The sequence below is a fragment of the Aethalodelphis obliquidens genome, unplaced genomic scaffold, assembly GCF_003676395.1.
Source record: "Aethalodelphis obliquidens isolate GAN/ISIS:26980383/991018 unplaced genomic scaffold, ASM367639v1 scaffold26, whole genome shotgun sequence".
NCBI classification, from domain to species: Eukaryota; Metazoa; Chordata; class Mammalia; order Artiodactyla; family Delphinidae; genus Aethalodelphis; species Aethalodelphis obliquidens.
The window spans coordinates 3,792,428-3,814,845 of record NW_020837970.1 but is presented as its reverse complement, the minus strand read 5'-3'; the positions used below and the strand labels follow the sequence as shown (position 1 = coordinate 3,814,845).

Below are 22,418 nucleotides of genomic sequence, written 5' to 3'. Positions count from 1 at the left end.
TATTGTATACCTCAGCTTGGTATTTTAGTTTAAATAACATTTTGAATGATTAAAGAAATACACAGTGCCAGATAAAACAGCAGTTCTCTCTTTTACACATAACTCAATCTTTGTGACTACATTTTTAAATGATTTTATGAAGCCAGAAATTTTTTGAGCTCAATATTTTGGCAACTGCTAAGTCTGACTGCTTAAGACATTTGCTGAATCTAGAGTTAATAACCTCTAGCTAGGCCTGATATTTTGACTAGCTAAAAACCTAGAGATCAGTCAAGGATTATTCTGCCGTCCTTTCATTTTTCTCCATTCAAAACAATATTACACAACATGCAAATACCACCACACTGGCTGCAGTCCAACCCTTGTGCAGTCTTAGTCCTCTGCTTGTAAAATAATTTTTTTATGTTCAAGTGAAACTACACACTCTGACATTTTGGGGGCAAATCCAGAGGATTTTGCCTACAACAGATATGTTCTTCAAAGGAGGATGGAGTTCTAACCTTCTTATAATTGCTGTTTGGGCTGAAATGTTCAATAATGATGGTATCCTATCATAACTCCATTATCTCATTTGAGACAGTTTATTAGGCAGATCTTTCTTTGTCCTTAACTGGAGACAATAAACAGAAACCTGGCATAAATTTCAAACAAAGTTACTTTGGATCCATGATTGCTATAATGTGAAATGTATCTTTCATAGAAAGGTGCACAAAATCTGGGCAAGACCTACAAAACATGGTTAATAGCCACAAATTATTTTCATCTTTTTCTCAAGAGACAGGGAAAACATTGTATCCTAAGTGTCTGGGGTTTGATAGCCTATGAAGGGAAAATTGACAAGGGTCTCCTGAAACAGTGACCTTCAATCAAGCTATGGAAATGTTTTACAGTTGCCCTTCTTCCATCTTACCAACTCCACCGCCACACATGCTACAGACTCTTTAAACACTCATTATATGGCATATTCTTGCCTGGTCTTGGCCACAGCAAGCTATCAGTTAATTGACTATCTTCTAAACTGTTACTCCTCCCACAAATATTTTCACTTTAGTTAGGGACCTTTTAAGGACCAATGCAAGCTCAAGGCCTAATGAAATGAATCAAGAAATCATGACATTTTTGGGACCACAACTGATATGTCCCCTTAGGCATCTTTGGGTAGCTCTCCAGGCTGCTACTGTTTTATACTTTTCCTAGACCAGGTGTTTTGTTTGAATCAGAGCCTAAGTGGAGTGAGGAATGATGATAGTACCTGATCATCACTACAGCAAGACTTCCTGTACTCCAGCTCTGAAACTTCACATTTATTTTAGAATAACACAGCAAAGTATCTGAGCCAGTGGCAGAGACCTCAAGCACAGAGACTCCAAACTACAGTAGAAAAGTATTTTGTACCTCCACAAATTCTAAAAAGTATTTGTATCCCTTTTTGCACCACTGAGTTGAATAGAGGAATAAAGAAAAAATTTTTCTTTAAAAAAAACTTTTAAAAACTCTTAAAAAGAAAGGAGATGTTTTCTCACTTCTGCTCCTTAGAACTGCATACTGCTACACATTCTGCTTGAAGGAGGAAATTAGACAGATGAAGAAGGAAACAGAGGTGATTAGCTTGTCACTGGAAAGGAATATTAAAGGATGGGAAAACAGAACACATTTGTCAGTTCCTTACATAACCAGGTGAAATAATTATATTTAATTGTTTCTGAATTATTTAACTATGACATACCCCCAAATCCTTAAGAAAGCCACATTTGTCCCTGAGCAGAGTATTTCAGTCCAATGTAAACTCTTGCTTATTTTTCTTATACAGAGGTTTTTTAAAAAGTAATTTACTATCTCTTTAGGAACTCATTGCACTGGACCAGTGTTTAGGTGTGTTTATTTCTGCCACCCCTAATCGCAACACCAACTTTTCTCCAGCACACAGAGCTTCTTTTCTTTCTCTTTAATAAAATACTGAATGTTCTGAACCATAATATTTGCCCCTACTTCCTTCCTTGACCACAGATGGGTAGATGGAAGATTGTTGTCTCAAGTAAAACAGACAACCACAGAAAAGAAAATTATTCTTAACATTTTTAGTTTTTAAAACCAGCTACCATGAAATTCATTTTCTAAAATGAGCAGAGGTGGTCATGTGGCTCATTTGTTTACTAGCTATGCGACAATTACACTTAACCTCTCTGAGCCTTAGTTTTCTAAACTGAAAAATGAGGATAACAATACTTCCTATTTCATAAGGTTACTGTAAAATGTGACAGCAATAATATGAAGTGTTAGAAGAGTTCCTTGCATATTATTAGCTATTATTCTTACGGGGTCACAAGAGTAGTGACCACCAATAATAGCACCAAGAAAATGGGAAAGAGTGGTATTTTAGTACTGAGTTGAAAGTTCATGTTTAAACTTTTAAAATTCTAGACTCTGGGCTTCAGCACAGGGCTTGGCATGGAATTAAATCTATGTCAGTGTAATAGAAAACCTCACTTGCCAAAAAAAACATAGTTGATAAAAAAGTTGGGTATCAGCATATATGATAAATTGGGAAGATCAATATGAACGCATAACTTTTTTAAAAAAGAACTATCTTTTCCACCTCTGCCTCTAAAATTATCAGCATTTTTGCCTATCAGTAACTCTCCTGTGTACCTAGAATTAACATTAAAGATTTCCTATTAAAGTGAACATTTTTATAATTATGATTATCTTTTTAAATACTTTATATTAATTTTTCTTTTGCATATTCTCACTTCCTTTCACACTCACATTTTACATCAATTCTTAAAATAATAATAATTTTTATTGTTATTTTCCTGCTCAAATATCATAGCTTGAGCTATGGGACTCCACACTTTTGGTTTTTGTTATTACTCCCCAATAAAATTAACCAGGAAATCTTGGAAGAAAGTAAACAGCATGAGACCACTTTTAAAAAAATTTTTCCAAATTTCTACTTATTGCTCAAAGTACAAAAGAAGCATTCCAGGTGCATAGGTTAGTGGCTGGGGTGTTAGTAAATGACCGACCTAAAAGTCTAAAAGCTTGGCTCTCTTGCCTCAAGTTGGGAAAACTGTCAGTGTGATTTATATTCCAGAGGACCCAGCCCCATTCTTAAGTCAGACTTAACCTGCGACCTCATCATTGCATGCTCTTTCCCCTTCCCTATCCTGCTTGCTTCTATCCCTCTTTTTTTTTAAACTCGTATTTATTATAGAAAAATCCAATAGATTTTATTACATTTGAAAACTTTGCCATGAACTTCTATGTTATTGTATCCATAGAAATCTAATCTATTTAATGTCCTAAAGGCTACATTTGTAAAACTGAGCTATATTTCTTCTATTTTTTTAATTCCATTAAAGAGTCAAAATTAAATGGTCTACTCTTTTTTGATGTTAGAAGAAACTGTTCTTTATTAACATATGATTTAAAATACACATTTATAAACAGTGATTGTGTTGAAATTCAAATCTTTTAGATTGTTTTGTACTCATGATAGTTGTTCAAAACGTTTCCACAGGACTTATATGCTATTTTAGTACTGATCGCTGGTTGGTTTTCAGAATGGGTTCAGGTTTCCTCCAAGGTAACCTAAAAGACACAGGATTCTGGTGGCCCCTTGATTAAACATGCATCATTTATAATGATTTTCCACATGATTATCCCAAATAGCCACGGAAGAGCACAATTTTAGGTGTACGTTTTCTTTAGAAAATGCTGAAATCTCTGCCCCCTCAGTAAAAATGCTTCATCATTTGTATTGTTAAGTACATAGCAGAGCAGAAACTCACAATTGCAAATGCCACAGGAACCAGTGCCTGGGTAGGAAAAACAGAACAGTAATTGACGAATTGCTGGAGGCTCAGTACAGAGTTAACTGAGAGTTAAAAACTCCAAAGAAATTCAGTCATGGAGGGTACCCACATACTGTGAGATTTACCTCTAGTTGTCTGACCAGATTCCCACAGTATATAGTGGAGAGAAATCCCCTTGGTCTTTCTTCAGGGGGAGAGGAAAAGAAACCATTTAAAATACACCAGAGCACTGCACTTCTATCTCTTTTAAGTTTCTTCTGGAAGTACACTCCCTCAACAAATCCCCTGCATCTGAATCCTTGTCTCAGCTTCTGCTCCTACAGAGCCTCAGAATGTGTTAGGAATGGGCTAGGAAGTGGACTCTAAGGATGGTATTCACGAGCTGAATCACTTGCTGGCCAGCTGCCAATGAGGACCTCACCCCTGTGGGTAGGTAGAGTATTGGTAGTCCTGGTATCCTGAAGCAGTAAAATCATTAAGGCTTCCCAATTGTGGCTAATTGGGATATGATCTGGAAGAAGATGCACTGGCTTGTTCAATATCTCTGGCATTTGAGAGGTACCGGAGAAGTAGTAATTACAAAGATTGTGGAATCGCCTAGTTGTTGCTGAACACCATCAATGTTTTGAAGTGAAAAAAGAAAATGATAGGCTAAAGATGACTAGTCATCAATTCAAAGCAAAGTGTGAATACTAAAGATCCTATTAGGTAGCACTTAAAGAAGTCATCATTGGCTGAGGACCTCATCTTAAGAGTAGCAGAATTTTAGAAAATATTGCATTTTCAACCCTAGAAAGTTTCCTATGCCAAAATCAGGGCCCTGATATGGAAAGAATGAGACCCTGAGACTTGAGTTAAGGATTCTGGGTAGATCCAGCTCAGAACTTTGAACCCCTGGTATATCTGAACCCTCTGAGCCTACAGATATGCCCCATTCATTCTTGTTAGAAGATGAGCACTGCTCTGCTTGAAGAATATGCAGATGTTTCAAATAGACAGGTGACTTACAAAACAATGCTTACCCTTCTAGGGATCTGCCTCCAACTTATGTCCAGATCAATAACTAGAGTAAAATCTCAACATAATTCGGTAGTGTCGGGTTTGCTAAGGCAGAAGAGAAATGAGCAACAAATGAGCTGTAGCATCTCAATAACACGCAGTGACCAAAAACCGGGACCATATACAAGGAAGTAGATCCTGAGGATGCTGAATCACAGGGAACAGAATATAAAGCGGACTGAAGAAGAGTCTGTTGATATAGAGGCACTCTCCTATAACATTGGAATTAACACCCTGGCAAGGATCTGGACATCCAGTTCTAGTAAGTTTCTGGGATGGTTCTTAGAAGCTTTGAAAAAGCAATGGCCTATGTTAAATGAAGTGGAAAATTCAACAGCTAATTATATTGCCTGGTATGGCCCTGAAGACATGCTGTTTACCAAAGCAATACAAAAATGCAATGGTGAGGACGGGCTGCAGCAGCAGGGAGATGCTCAGTAGTGCCTGTTCTCTGTAAGAAGAAGCTGACAGTAAGAAATTTTGTAACACAACTAGCCTCCCTAATAGTGATGGTATAATCCTGGAATAGTAGAGGCCAGGTGGCAGCACCTAACTGTCAGAAGCAAGGTGGGTGTAATTATTCTCTTGGGTAGCAAGGCAACTAGGGAAGCCCAACCCACAGTAATTTATAGAACATGATGTATCCAGGAGCTAGATAGGTATCCAACAAAGTATTACTCACTATAAACAATCAATCAGGGACATATATTACTGGATCAGCAAAAGATTGGGGTCAGCTGCCCCAGTAGGAAGAAAAAATCCCTTGCCTAGTTTCCAGATCTAAGACAGTTCTCAGACTCAGAACCCATCAATTAGGGAGGCCAGATCCCTTGAAGAAGGACACTGCAATACAACAGCAAATGTGTACCACAGTGATTCCCCAGTCCTCCCCCACAAAGACTTTTCTCAGGTAATTATAAACTGAGGAAAGGGAACACATACAAGTTTCTGAGGGATGTTGGATGTAAGGTCTGAATGAACAGAGTTGAATACTCCATGGCCCAAAACGTTATCACAACACCTCTGTTAGACTAAGGAATAGAGTTCTGTTAGAGTAAGGAAGTCAGATAAAAAATGGAATCTTGGTCTAAGTCCATCTCATAGTGCCTCCATTTGTTCCAAGAATAAAAATAAATATAAAATGATCTAAGGGTCATTTCCCTGGTATCTAAATACATAATTGGAGTGGACATTCTCAGCAACTGGCAGAACCCTCACATTGGTTTCCTGACCTATAAAAGAAAAACCATTATAATAGAAAAGGCCAAGCGGAAACCCCTGATATTGCCCTCCCCATCCTTGGAAGACTGTAAAATCAAAAACAATACTGCTCTAGTGGGAACAGCAGAGATTAGTACCATCTTCAAAGACATAAATGATGAAAGTTTGAAGGTACCCATTTTTTGTTGTTTTGTTTTTTTTGTTTTAAACATCTTTATTAGAGTATAATTGCTTTACAATGGTGTGTCAGTTTCTGCTGTATAACAAAGTCAATCAGTTATACATATGTTCCCATATCTCTTCCCTTTTGCGTCTCCCTCCCTCCCACCCTCCCTATCCCACCCCTCTAGGTGGTCACAAAGCACCTAGCTGATCTCCCTGTGCTATGCGGCTGCTTCCCACTAGCTGTCTATTTTACGTTTGGTAGTGTATATATGTCCATGCCACTCTCTCACTTTGTCCCAGATTACCCTTCCCCCTCCCCATATCCTCAAGTCCATTCTCTAGTAGGTCTGCATCTTTATTCCTGTCTTGCCCCTAGGTTCTTCTGACCATTTTCTTTTCTTTTTTTTTTTTTTAGATTCCATATTTATGTGTTAGCATACAGTATTTGTTTTTCTCTTTCTGACTTACTTCACTCTGTATGACAGTCTCTAGGTCCATCCACCTCACTACCAATAACTCAGTTTTGTTCCTTTTTATGGCTGAGTAATATTCCATTGTATATATATGCCACATTGCCTTTATCCATTCATCTGTTGATGGACACTTAGTTTGCTTCCATGTCCTGGCTATTGTAAATAGAGCTGCAATGAACATTTTGGTACATGACTCTTTTTGAATTATAGTTTTCTCAGGGTATATGCCCAGTAGTGGGATTACTGGGTCACATGGTAGTTCTATTTTTAGTTTTTTAAGGAACCTCCATACTGTTCTCCATAGTGGCTATATCAATTTACATTCCCACCAACAGTGCAAGAGGGTTACCTTTTCTCCACACCCTCTCCAGCATTTATTGTTTGTAGATTTTTTGATGATGACCATTCTGATGGGTGTGAGATGATATCTCATTGTAGTTTTGATTTGCATTTCTCTAATGGTTAATGATGTTGAGCATTCTTTCATGCGTTTGTTGGCAATCTGTATATCTTCTTTGGAGAAATGTCTATTTAGGTCTTCTGCCCAGTTTTGGATTGGGTTGTTTGTTTTTTTGATATTGAGCTGCATGAGTTGCTTGTATGTTTTGGAGATTAATCCTTTATCAGTTGCTTCATTTGCAAATATTTTCTCCCATTCTGAGGGTTGTCTTTTCGTCTTGTTTATGGTTTCCTTTGCTGTGCAACAGCTTTTAGGTTTCATTAGGTCCCATTTGTTTACTTTTGTTTTTATTTCCATTTCTCTAGGAGGTGGGTCAAAAAGGATCTTGCTGTGATTTATGTCATAGAGTGCTCTGTCTATATTTTCCTCTAAGAGTTTGATGGTGTCTGGCCTTACATTTAGGTCTTTAATCCATTTTGAGTTTATTTTTGTGTATGGTGTTAGGGAGTGTTCTAATTTCATTCTTTTACATGTAGCTGTCCAGTTTTCCCAGCACCACTTATTGAAGAGGCTGACTTTTCTCCACTGTATATTCTTGCCTCCTTTATCAAAGATAAGGTGACCATATGTGCGTGGTTTATCTCTGGGCTTTCTATCCTGTTCCATTGATCTATGTGTCTGTTCTTGTGCCAGTACCATACTGTCTTGATTAGTGTAGCTTTGTAGTATAGTCTGAAGTCAGGGAGCCTGATTTCTCCAGCTCTGTTTTTCTTTCTCAAGATTGCTTTGGCTATTCGGGGTCTTTTGTGTTTCCATACAAATTGTGAAATTTTTTGTTCTAGTTCTGTGAAAAATGCCAGTGGGTAGTGTTGTATTAAAGGAGAGAAGGTTAGCACTCCCCTTGAAGGTACCCATTTTATTCATCTGTAACTGCCCTGTCTGGCCTCTAAAATAAAAGGAGGATAATATCTCGAATTTAACTACGCAGTAATCCTAATTGTAGCTACTGTAATGGATGTGATATCATTGTTATAGTAGATTACCACAGCCCTTAATAAGTGGTATGTGGCTATTAATCTTAAATATGTGTTTTCAATACCTAGAAGCAGGAGGAGATTAAGCACTTTGCTTTTACGTGGAATGGACAATAGTATACATTAATGGTCTTGCTCCAGGGTTAACTCTCCATTAAAACATAGTGGAGGGCTTCCCTGGTGGTGCAGTGGTTGAGAGTCCGCCTGCTGATGCAGGGGTCATGGGTTCCTGCCCCGGTCCGGGAGGATCCCACATGCTGCAGAGTGGCTGGACCCGTGAGCCATGGCCGCTGGGCCTGCGCATCCGGAGCCTGTGCTCCACGGCGGGAGAGGTCACAACAGTGAGAGGCCCGCGTACCACAAAAAAAACAAAACAAACAAACAAACAAACAAAAAAACATAGTGGAAAATACCTGGACCATCTGGACTTCCCATGGAACACCACACTGTTCTATGACATTAGAGATTTCATGTTAGTTGAACTTACTGCCTAAGAAACTGGCAAGTACTCTGTATACCTTGATACGGCACATGCACTCCAGAGTATAGGAGACAAACCCTATGAAAATTCAGGCCTACCCATGTGAGTGAAGTTTTTAAGGTCTGGGGCTTGCTGAGACATCCCCTCCAAATTAATATTAAGATCTATTTCAGGAATGGGTTTAATTTTCCTGCCCAAAGTGCCTCAGACAACACCACTATACACAGGATCACTGTCTCAGATGAAGTGAGCATTTTTACAAAAGAGATGTGGTGGTGGACCCAGAACCATGAGAGTCACTGGTCCTATCACATACTGTATCCCTCCAAACCTGCAGGCCTGATAGAGAAGTAGAACAGACTTACGAAAGCACAGCATCATGTATGCATGGGCATGATTCTTCAGGATAGGGTTCACACAAATCAGTAGCCATTGTATGGGGATATTTTCCAAACAGGGGAACCCAGGTTGTGGAAGTAGGAGTAGCTTTCTCTACTAGCGCCCCAAGTGATTTCTGTCACTGCAACTTCATGCTCTGCAGGCCTAGAGGTTCTAGTTTGCATAGGGGAAATGCTTCCAAATAGGAACACGGTAATAAGAGTCATTAAACTTTACTATGAGGCTACTGCCTGCTCATTTTGGATTCCTTGTGCCAAGAGGCTGGCTGTCAAGGAAAAGAGTCCCTGTACTGGCGGGGTAACTGACTTGGATGAGGTAGCATTGTGTTACACGATGCAGGGGAAGGAAGCCTATTCTGCACTTAGCTGGTCCACTGGAATGCCCCTTGATAACTTCCCTAGGCAATTTTCATAGCAAATGGACAAAGCCTAAGCGTCCACAACCTAAGACAGACATGGTAACTCAGAACTTAGATCCCTCAAAGAAGGGAGTCTGGATAGCCCCACCAGACAAGCCACCTAGCCCAGCAGAAGGGCTAGTTAAATGTTAAGGAGATATAGGATCTGTGGAAAAGGAGAGACATGATGAGTTTCAAGATCAAATGCAATGTTAGGATTTGGAATTTTTCCTACTAACCCTGTTGTAAATTTCTCCAGGAAAAAAAAAAGAGTAAACAGAACCCAGGATAAACTGTCTCCAGATGAAGTTATGTTTCTCAGAATGTTTCTGAGACTACACTCCTATAAACCTCCCACATGCACATCTCCATCTCAATCTGTTTCTCAGAAAACCTAACTTAATATCATACCCACTGAACAAGTTGAGATCATGAGGATATGATGCATAATTTAGCACTGCTATAAACTAACAGACAACAAGGTTCTGAGGAGAAAAGAAAGTACTCCAACTATATAACCACACACGGGAAGCCGTGATGGCTCTGAACTCGTGGTACTCAGCTCGAATCCAAATTAATCTTCATAAATATAAAGAAATGGATCCTAAGTTGTGGTAGTGGTGTTAAGTGAAACACATGAAGTTGAATCTCTGTAACCTAAATGGCTGTATCTTGTGATATAATCACAAGACATAATACAGTGTTTTGAACTCAAATTTATCTGAATTAAGTAATATTCCTAAACTGCAAAGCAAGTATGAATCACTGGCATTTGAATACACAGCGTTCTTTCCCACACTGTTTATATCTTTTAAGCACATTATCATAATAAACATATAGTTGAGCGGCAACTGAACCAAGTATAAATTCAATGTTCAAATGAGACTGAAATAAAGCATCTCCCTGAAGAACAGCAAAAACCTGGAGTCAATCTAAGTGTCCAACTAGAGAATTAGTTTAATAAGTCATGGTACAGTATATCATAATTAGTGATGATATGAGTAGATTTATATTTATTGACAGAAAGATATGATGTATGGTATTACTAAGTGTCAAAGCAGGCTGCAAGTTAATATTGTAGAATACCTTATTATTATTTTTTTTGTCTGTGTTGGGTCTTCGTTGCTGTTTGTGGGCTTTCTCTAGTTGAGGCGAGTGGGGACTACTCTTCGTTGCAGTGCACAGGCTTCTCGTTGCGGTGGCTTCTCTTGTTGCAGAGCACAGGCTCTAGGTGCACAGGCTTCAGTAGTTGCAGCACACGGGCTCAGTAGTTGCAGCACATGGGCCCTAGAGCGTGCAGGCTTCAGTAGTTGTGGTGCATGGGCTCAGTGGTTGGGGTGCGTGGGCTCTAGGGCACGTGGGCTTCAGTAGTTGTGGCTCGAGGCTCTAGAGTGCAGGCTCAGTAGTTGTGGCACACGGGTTTAAGTTGCTCTGCGGCATGTGGGACCTTCCCAGACCAGGGATCTTTCCCGTGTCCCCTGCACTGGCAGGTGTATTCTTTTTTTGTTTGTTTGTTTTTTTAATAAATTTATTTATTTATGGCTGTGTTGGGTCTTCGTTTCTGTGCATGGGCTTTCTCTAGTTGTGGCAAGCGGGGGCCACTCTTCATCATGGTGCACAGGCTTCTCACTATCGCGGCCTCTGTTGTTGCGGAGCACAGGCTCCAGACGCGCAGGCTCAGTTAATTGTGGCTCATGGGCCCAGTTGCTCCGCAGCATGTGGGATCTTCCCAGACCAGGGCTCGAACCCATGTCCCCTGCATTGGCAGGTGGATTCTGAACCACTGTGCCACCAAGGAAGCCCCGGCAGGTGTATTCTTAACCACTGTGCCACCACGGAAGTCCAGAATTACCTTATTTATGATAACTTATAGTCATATAAATATATATATATATAGAAAAATTCTGAATAGAATTACATCAAAATTTTATTCATTAATAATTATAGTTATAATTATTTTGATTATTATCACAGATGCTGCCAGTGTCCCATGTAGTACTGCAGCCAACTTCTAATGCTTCCTCTGTGTCTGACAGCTTTTTATTCCAGAACTGTGGAAGACAGCTTGTCTGGCAGCAGGCTGAAAATGCTGAGGTAGTAGCTCACCCTTGAGGTGACCTCATTCTGAGGCATTTTTTTACAGCATTTCTCAGGATTTCTCCATGAGATTTCTCTTTAGTAGCCCACTGTCATATCTGGCTTAATAACACACCCTTCACTGGTTGGATTCTCTTCGTTATATTACTCCTCCATTCCCATAAGTACTCTGCATTTCCGAAATAATCTGCTTACACTCAAATCCTTGTTTCATCTGTTTCTAGGCATACTCATACGAAGATATCTATCTGTAATTTTCAAATACTTCTACTAAAGCTCAGATGATTTATGTAAAAATTTAATTAAAGTTTAAAAAACATTTTATATATGATGTTTTATAAGTCAGATGTAAAAATACATAAACAGAAGGAAAGTTAAAGAAAAGTTAAAGAACACAGAGTTCTTTCTGTGTTCTTCAATAAAGATATTTGTCTATAAGTGTTTGTTTTAAAGCTGTGATGGAGGCATGAAAACTACTTTCAAATATTTAAAGGGCTAATAAGTAAAAGAAAAATTGATGTATTCATCATGATACTAAAGAAACCATAGAAAAAGAGCCTAGTGGAAGTCACAAGGAGAAGAATTTCTATTTAAATAAGAACTGTCTGGCAGTTAAAGCTGCTTCAAACTGGAATAAACTGTCTCTGGAAAAAGAGCATTTTTGTCAGTGACAAGTGCCAGACTGTGAGCGGAACCTGGCTGACTCTTGACGGGGGCAGTTGGCTGGAAGGATCTTTAACATCCCTCTCAACTTGGAGAGTCTCTAATTCTGAGCCTAATTAATCAAACTATGTGGATATCTGGGAATCATTTATGATTTCTTACTAATGATACTAGGAGTACTGGATTATTTGGAACCATATATTCATTCCTAGACCTTCAAATGTGAGATAAGGGATCACTGTAGCACTTGGTACAAATGGTAAATACACATTCACAAAACATAGAAGTGGAAAAAGATTTAGGAGTCTGGATAAATCATAAAATGTGGATCCAAAAATGTTAATTTAAAAATTGACATTATTAACACTGACTTTAGTCAGACCATGAAATAGGTCTAGTTTCATACAATTTTCCGGCATTTGAAATATGTAAGCCAGAGACCATCAAGAAGTGGTCAGTTTGGGGCTTCCCTGGTGGTGCAGTGGTTGAGAGTCCACCTGCCGATCCAGGGGACACGGGTTCGTGCCCCAGTCCGGGAAGATCCCACATGCTGCGGAGCGGCTGGGCCCGTGAGACATGGCCACTGAGCCTGCGCGTCCAGAGCCTGTGCTCTGCAACGCGAGAGGCCACAACAGTGAGAGGCCCACGTACCGCAAAAAAAAAAAAAGATCAGAAATAAATTCAAGAAGCAATCTCATTTACCACTGCATCAGAAAGAATAAAATACCTAGGAATAAACCTATCTAAAGAGACAAGAGACCTGCACTCCAAGAAGTATAAGATGCTGGAGAAAGAAATCAAAGAAGACACTAACAGATGGAAATATATACCATGTTAATGGATTGGAAGAATCAATATTGTCAAAATTACTACACTACCCAAGGCAATCTACAGATTCAATGCAATCTCTATCAAAATACCAATGGCATTTTTCACAGTAGAACAAAAAAAGTCTTATAATTTGTATGGAGACACAAAAGACCCTGAATACCCAAAGCAATCTTGAGAAAGAAAAACAGACCTGGAGGAGTCAGGCTCCCTGACTTCAGACTATACTACAAAGCTGTAGTCATCAGAACAGTATGGTAATGGCACAAAAACAGAAATATAGACCAATGTAACAGGATAGAAAGCCGAGAAATAAACCCATGCACCTATGGCCAATTAATCTATGACAAAGGAGGCAAGACTACACAATGGTGGAAATACAGTCTCTTCAACAGATGTTGCTGGGAAAACTGGACAGTTACATGTAAAAAAATGAAATTAGATCATTCTTTAACACCATGCACAAAAATAAAGTTGAAATGGGTTAGAGACCTTAATGTAAGACTGGAGACTATAAAAGTCTTAGAGTAAAACATAGGCAGAACACTCTGTGACATAAATCACAGCAATATCTTTTTCATTCTGTCTCCCAGAATAATGGAAATAAAAATAAAAATAAACAACTGGGACCTAATTAAACTCAAAAGCTTTTGCACAGCAAAGGAAACCATAAACAAAACTAAAAGACAACCCACAGACTGGGAGAAACTATTTGCAAATGATGTGACCAACAAGGGATTGGTCTCCAAAATTTACAAACAGCTCATGAGGCTTAATATCATCAAAACAAACAACCCAATCAAAAAATGGGCAGAAGACCTAAATACACGTTTCTCCAAAGAAGACATACAGATGGCCAAGAAACACATGAAAAGATGTTCAACCTCACCAATTATTAGAGAAATGCAAATCAAAACTACAGTGAGGGCTTCCCTCGTGGCGCAGTGGTTGAGAGTCCACCTGCCGATGCAGGGGACACGGGTTCGTGTCCCGGTCCAGGAAGATCCCACATGCCGTGGAGCGGCTAGGCCCATGAGTCATGGCCGCTGAGCCTGCGCATCTGGAGCCTGTGCTCCACAACGGGAGAGGCCACAACAGTGAGAGGCCTGCGAACCACCCCCCCCCAAAAAAAACTACAGTGAGATATCACCTCACACCAGTCAAAATGGCTATCGTCAAAAAATCCACAAACGATAAATGCTGGAGTGGGTGTGGAGAAAAGGGAACCCTCCTACACTGTTGGTGGGAATGTAGATCAGTACAACTACTATGGAGAACAGTATGGAAGTTCCTTAAAAAACTAAAAATAGAGCTACCATATGACCCCGAAATCCATTCCTGGGCATATATTCAGAGAAAAACATGGCCCAAAAGGATACATGCACCTCAATGTTAATTGCAGCACTGTTTACAATAGCCAAGACATGGAAGCAACCTAAATGTCCATCGACAGAGGAACTGATAAAGAAGATGTGGTGTATATATATATATATACAATGGAATATTACTCAGCCACTAAAAGGAATGAAATAGTGCCATTTGCAGCAACATGGATGGACCTAGAGATTGTCATACTGAGTGAAGTAAGTCAGACAGAGAAAGAGAAATATCGTATGACATCCCTTATATGAGGAAGTTAAAAAAGAAATGATACAAATGAACTTATTTACAAAACGAAACAGACTCACAGATTTAAAGAATGAACTTATGGTTGCCACGGGGGAAGGAAGGGAGGAAGGGATAGTCAGGCAGTTGGGGATTGACATGTACACTGCTATATTTAAAATGGATAACCAACAAGGACCTACTGTACAGCACAGGGAACTCTGCTCAATGTTATGTGGCAGCCTAGATGGGAGGGGAGTTTGGGGGAGAATGGATACATGCATATGTACAGCTGAGTCCCTTTGCTGTGCACCTGAACTATCACAACGTTGTTAATCGGCTCTACTCCAATGTAAATAAAAAGTTAAAAAAAAAAGCATGAGTAAATGGTGAAAAGATGCTGATATTGTGAAAAGACTTAGCGATTCAAAGAGAGGGACTGAAGAACCAATCTGAACATTCAGCACAAATAACACCCAGCAAAAGAAATATTTTCAGGAAGTAGGGAGGGACTTGAAAAAATTCTTTTACTTGTATCTTTAGTGAAAGTTGAGATGCTATTATGTTGATTTAAAAAGATCAATCTGAAAATAATAAAAAGTTCTTAAAAAGAAAAAAATAAAGTAAATTACAGATATGTAACATGATGTGAGGAATTCCAGGAAGGATTACTCTCCTAAAAAAACCTGAAGTTGTACCATTCATAATTTATTTTGTTAGACAGTACCTTTTGACATTCTTTCTTTTCCCCCTCCTTCTCCCATCCTCTCTTTACCATTCCTCTTACTGTCCTCTTACCTACCTTGATAGGTAAGGTAATATTCCTTCACCATGTAATATTCTTTACCATGTAATATTCTTTACCATGTAATATTCTCTTTACCTCTCTTTACCATGTAATATTACCATGTAATATTCTCTTGTAATATGTAGTGGATTAACATATTAACATTTAGTGAGAATTGTGGTAATATTATTTTGGCCCCTTTGTTCATCCCCCAGACATGTCTAGCAAAACCTTGACTCTAGATTAATTTAACCATCTGCCTTCATTATACACCTGGGCTTCTGAACACTGCTAGAGAAAATTATACAGTCAGGTGTCTTGGATCCACAAAAAAAACTTAGTCAATAATCCATTTATCATCTCATCAAAAAGAATAAAATATATAGTAATAAACCTACCTAAGGAGCCAAAAGACCTGTACTCAACTATAAGATGCTGATGAAAGAAATTAAAGATGACACAAACAGATGGAAAAATAAACCATGTTGTTGGACTGGAAGAATCAATATTGTTAAAATGACCATACTACCCAATGCAATCTACAAATTCAATGCAATCCCTATCAAATTACCAATGGCATTTTTCAAAGAACTGGAACAAAAAAATTTTAAATTTGTTTGGAAACACAAAAGACCCCAAATAGCCAGAACAATCTTGAGAAAGAAGAACAGAGCTGGAGGAATCATGCTCTCTGACTTCAGACTATACTACAAAGCTACAGTCATCAAAACAGTGTTGTACTAGCACAAAAACAGACACATAGATCAATGGAACAGGATAGAGAGCCCAGTAGTAAACCCTCGCACTTATGGTCAATTAATCTGTGACAAAGGAGGCAAGAATATACAATGGAGAAAAGACAGTCTCTTCAATAAGTGGTACTGGGAAAACTGGACAGCTACATGTAAAAGAATGAAATTAGAATATTCTCTAACCCCATATACAAAAATAAACTCAAAATCAATTAAAGACCTAAGTGTAAGACTGGATACTATAAAACTCTTAGAGAAAAACATAGGCAGAACACTCTTTGACATAAATCGCAGCAATACTTTTTTGGGATCTGTCTCCTAGGGTAATGAAAACAAAAGCAAAAATAAACAAATGGGACCTAATTAAACTTATAAGTTTTTGCACAGCAAAGTAAACCATAGACAAAATGAAAAGACAACCTATGGACTGTGAGAAAATATTTGCAAAAGATGCATCCGACAAGGGATTAATTTCCAAAATATACAAACAGCTTATACAGCTTAATATCAAAAAAAAACAAGCAACCCAATCAAAAAATGATCAGAAGACCTAATGGACATTTCTCCGAAGAAGACATATAGACAGCCAGCAGGCACATGAAAAGATACTCAAAATCACTAATTATTAGAGAAATGCAAATCAGAACTACAATGAGGTATCACCTCACACCAGTCAGAATGACCATCATCAAGAAGTCTACAAATAATAAATGCTGGAGAGGGTGTGGAGAGAAGGGAACCCTCCTACACTGTTGGTGGGAATGTAAACTGGTGAAGCCACTATGGAGAACAGTATGGAGGTTCCTTAAAAAACTAAAAATAAAGTTACCATATGAGCCAGCAACCCCACTCCTGGGCATATATCTGGAAAATAAGAAAACTCTAATTCTAAATGATACATGCACCTCAGTGTTCACAGCAGCACTATTTACAATAGCCAAGACATAGAAGCAACCTAAATGTCCATCAACAGCTGAATGGATAAAGAAGATGTGGTGTATATATATATATATATATATATATATATATATCCATACAATGGAATATTACTCAGCCATAAAAAAGGATGAAATAGTGCCATCTGCAGCAACATGGATGGACCTAGAAATGATCATATTAAGTGAAGTAAGTCAGACAGAGAAAGACAAATATCATATGATATCACTTATACGTGGAATCTAAAAAAATGATACAAAGAAATTTATTTACAAAGCAGAAATAGACTCACAGACATAGAAAACAAATTTATGGTTACCCAAGGGAAAAGGGAAGTGGGGGGGGGAATAAATAAGGGATTTGGGATTAACAGTTGAACATTACCATATGTAAAACAGATAAACAACAAGGACCTACTGTATAGCACAGGAACTATATTCATTATCTTGTAATAATCTATAATGGAAAAGAAAGTGAAAATGAATATATATATTAAAAATGTATATATATATATATATATATATATATATATATATATATATATAACTGAATAACTTTGCTATACACCTGAAGCCTTGTAAATCAACTATACTTCAATAAAACGTTAAAAGAATTCTTAGACTCCAACTGTAACTAGCATTCAAGTTACCTAGAAGCATTTCTACATGTACTACAATGTCTATTTAAGGCCCAGGAGAATAAGGAATCCTAAAATAATATTAAGAATATTATTGCAATGATGAACCAGAGATGGGGTTCTGGCCAGGAAACAGAACAAAGTTTTCCGTCTCATTCACTCCTTCCATACTAAACTCCTTCCACCCTGCCACCACTTCTGTACAGTTGCAATGTCTTTCTTGATTCCATACTTGCCCCCAAATATTCATTCTCCATATAGCAACCATGGTGAGCTTTTAAAAATGCAAATCAGATCAGATAATTCCCTTGCTTACTCTCAGTGGCTTCCTGCCATACTTAAACTGAAACTCATTCTTATGAAAGCCTATCAGACTTCACATGATCTGCCTGCTCCCCTAACTTTTGCCTACTCCTCTCTCTCCACACTGGCATTCTTGCTGATCCTCAAAACTAAAGCATGTGTCCACCTCTTTTGCACTTGTTGTTCCCTCTGACTAGAACACTCTTCCTTAGAGTTTGACATGGTTCACTTTCTCAGTTCATTCAGGACTCTGTTCATATATTACCTTCCTCTACCTCCACACCTATCCTCTTTCTTATACCATTAGCACAAGTGTTGAGATATATCAGTACTCAAGGTTCTACTTACTACTGCATAAGGGAATTTTGATGGAGCAAGTTACATACTCCCATATACTATTTCTACTGTGTCAGTGGCCTATAATATGCCTACACATGGAAAGGCAGATATATCTTTGTATCCTTCAGAAAGATATAAACTTGTTAAAGCAACAGTCTAGAGAAGGCTTGGTGGCCATGATGGTGGAGTAGGAAGACCCTGAGTTCACCTACTCCCATGGACATACACAAATTACAACTATTTACAGAGGAACTATCTATGAGACATTCTATGGAGCCCAGCAGCATACTTGCCTCTGGTCACCAGAGCTATATGCTCTAGGGATGCCCTCTACCCAGGCTGTGGCAGGGCTGAGTACTGTGGGTGCACTGATAGGAGGGACTAGTCCCCAGCCTGATTGGATGTCATGTCCTGCCTCACGTGGTGGCTGCCAGCCCATGTGTGGGAAGGGCTAGGTCCCTGCACAGATGGCTGTGTGGCCTGGGAGTTCTTGGAACTGCTGCTGGTCCACTGGTGGACGGGTCAGTTCCTGGTGCTAATGCACTAGAAGAAAGATTCCAGTATGGCGCTTGCCAGCACCAGTGACCTCATGATAGAAGGAGCTCCCCAAAATGGCTGCTGCCAGTGCCTATATTCCCAGTGGGAGTCCTAGTTGCCTCCTGCCTCACCAGGAGGCCCTTCAAGATCAGCAGGTGGGTCTGACTAGGCTCCTTTCAAATTACTGCCTCTATGAACACAGTGAGAATCTTAACAAAAAATTAGAAAACATAAAGAAGAACCAAACAGAGCTTAAGAATATAATAACTAAAATTTAAAAATACACTAGAGGGAATTCCCTGGCAGTCCTGTGGTTAGGACTCTGTGCTTCCACTGCAGGGGGCGCAGGTTTGATCCCTAGTTGGGGAACTAAGATCCATGATATGGCAAAAACAAGCAAACAACAACAACAAAAAACCCACCAGACGGAATCAACAGTAGAATACATGATACAGAAGAACAGATCAGCAAACTGGAAGACAGAGTAGTGGAAATCACCCAAATTGAATAGAAAAAAATAAAAAAGAATTTAAAAAATGAGGGTCATTTAAGAAACCTCTGGGACAACATCAAGCATACTAACATTTGAATTATAGGGGCCCCAGAAGGAGAAGAGAGAAAAAAGAGGCAAGAACTTATTTGAAGAATAATGGCTGAAAAATTCCCTAACCTGAGACAGGAAACAGACATCCAGGCTCAAGAATCACAAAGAGTCCCAAACAAGATGAACCTAAAGAGGACTACAACAAGATACATTATAATTAAAATATCAAAAAGATAAAGAGGGACTTCCCTGGTGGAGCAGTGGTTAAGAATCCACCTGCCAATGCAGGGGACGCGGGTTCAAGCCCTGGTCCGGGAAGATCCCACATGCCGCAGAGCAACTAAGCCTGTGTGCCACAACTACTGAGCCTGTGTGCCACAACTACTGAAGCCTGCGCACCCGTGCTTCTCAATAAGAGAAGCCACTGCAATGAGAAGCCCACATACTGCATCGAAGAGTAGCCCCCACTCAGTGCAACTAGAAAAGCCCGCACGCAGCAACAAAGACCCAATGCAGCCAAAAATTAAAAATAAATAAATAAATTTATATTAAAAAAAGATAAAGAGAAACTATTAAAAGCAGCAAGAGAAAAGCAACAAGTTACATAACTATAAGCTGACTTTTCAAAAGAAACTTTGCAGACTAAAAGGGAGTGGTACAATATATTCAAAGTGATGAAAGGAAAAAACCTATAACAAAGAATACTCTACATGGCATGGCTATCATTCAGATTCGAAAGAGAGATAAAGAGTTTTACAGACAAACAAACCTTAAAAGAGTTCAGCAGCACTAAACTGGCTTTCCAAGAAAAGTTAAAGGGACTTCTCTAAGTGGAAAAGAAAAGATCACAACTAGAAATATGAAAATTACAAAAGGAAAAATCTCATTGGTAAAGGCCAACATACAGTGAAGGCAGTAGAGCAACCACTTAGAAAGGTAGTAGGAAGGTTAAAAGACAAAATTAATAAAATCATTATTGTTAAAATGACCATACTACCCAATGCAATCTACAAATTCAGTGCAATCCCTATCAAAGTAACAAAGGCATTTTACACAGAACTAGAACAAATAATTTTAAAATTTGTATGGAAACACAAAAGACCCCAAATAGTCAGAACAATTTTGAGAAAGAAGAACAGAGCTGGAGGAATCACGCTCCTTGATTTCAGTCTATGCTACAAAGCTACAGTAATAAAAACAGTATGGTACTGGCACAAAAACAGACACATAGATCAATGGAACAGGATAGAGAGCCCAGAAATAAACCCTCGCACTTATGGTCAATTAATCTGTGACAAAGGAGGCAAGAATATACAATGGAGAAAAGACAGTCTCTTCAATAAGTGGTGCTGGGAAAACTGGACTACATGTAAAACAATGAAATTAGAACATTCTCTAGCCCCATATACAAAAATAAACTCAAAATGGATTAAAGACCTAAATGTAAGACTGGATACTATAAAACTCCTAGAGGAAAACATAGGCAGAATACCCTTTGACATAAATCACAGCAATATTTTTTTGAGTCCATGTCCTAAAGTAAAGTAAATAAAAGCAAAAATAAATAAATGGGACCTCATTAAACTTAAAAGCTTTTGCACAGCAAAGGAAACCATCAACAAAACAAAAAGACAGCCTACTGAATGGGAGAAGATATTTGCAAATGATATGACTCATAAGGGGTTAATATCCAACATATATAAACAGCTCATACAACTCAACATCCAAAAAAAAACTCGATTAAAAAATAGCAAGGGATTAATTTCTAAAATAACAAACAGCTCATCAGCTCAATATCAAAAAAACAAAAAATCCAGTCAAAAAATGGGCAGAACTAAATAGACATTTCTCCAAAGAAGACATACAGATAGACAACAGACACATGAAAAGATGTTTAACATCGCTAATTATCAGAGAAATGCAAATCAAAACTACAATGAGGTATCATCTCACACCAGTCAGAATGGCCATGATCAAAAAGTCCACAAATAGTAAATGCTAGGGAGGGTGTGGAGAAACAGGTACCCTCTACACTGTTTGTGGGAATGTAAATTGATGCAGCTGCTATGGAAAACAGTATGGAGGTTCCTCAAAAAACTAAAAACAGAGTTGCCATATGATCCAGCAATCCCACTCCTGGGCAGATATCCAGATAAAACTGTAATTCAAAAAGATACATGTACCCCTAAGTTCACAGCAGCATTATTCACAATAGCCAAGACATGGAAACAACCTAAATGTCCACTGACAGATGAATGCATAAAGCAGTTGCTTCTTTACTTGAGCATTCTGTGCTCTGCCCTTGACTCTGGTTTGCCACATTTGTGTTTTGAGTGTGCCCTGGGACAGGAGGGTTTAAGTGCTAATGTCCAACTTCCAGCCTGGTTACTGCAGCCCTGGTGTATTCTTATTTGACCATTTCACACCCACTAATCATTCACACCCACTGGGAACTCTGACCCATGAATTATATAGTGGGATTGGGTTTCCAAGAAGTAGGAAAAATCAGAAAGCACACAGGTTAGTTCCTGAGCCTGGTGCAGCTGCAGCATGAACACCAGGGGTTACCATATCTGGCAGGCTATATTGCAAAGCAGCTTCAACAACCACTGATGAGTCACAAAGCTGCTTGGGCTTTGTCCCATGCATATTAGAGAGGCTACACTGGGTTCTAGCTCTGAATTCACCTTGAAGGCCTCTTCATTTCCAAGTTCTAACCACTACTTCTCACAAGACCCCTGAGAGAGGTATATGCCCAAGCAACAAGGGCAAAGGGAAAGCAAGCAGTACTTTAGTTTTAGGTTAGTGGGACCATATGGCCTAGTTTGTCAGGGCCGTGCTGGATGTGTGGGTATAATTATTGATAACACCTTTTTTACTCCCAAAGTGTACCAGTTTTGATTATAAATTATACGGTTACCCTAATTATATACAGCATACATACTC

At 38.8% G+C, this 22,418-nt stretch overlaps 1 protein-coding gene and 1 pseudogene across 2 annotated transcripts in view; one reads left to right on the top strand and one right to left on the bottom strand.

The window, feature by feature from the left end:
* TEX9 (testis expressed 9) overlaps positions 1-22,418 on the bottom strand; it is a 217,420-nt gene that overhangs the window by 100,133 nt on the left and 94,869 nt on the right. The window contains exon 4 of one of the 2 annotated variants that reach the window (XM_027123098.1): positions 17,530-17,568. The exons of the other annotated variant lie outside the window; for it this stretch is intronic. Within the exon in view, the coding sequence (XP_026978899.1) occupies positions 17,530-17,568 (39 nt within the window). The remainder of the gene's footprint in view (positions 1-17,529; positions 17,569-22,418) is intronic. 2 annotated transcript variants of the gene reach the window in all.
* Positions 8,000-8,053, top strand: LOC113629390 (uncharacterized; annotated as a pseudogene).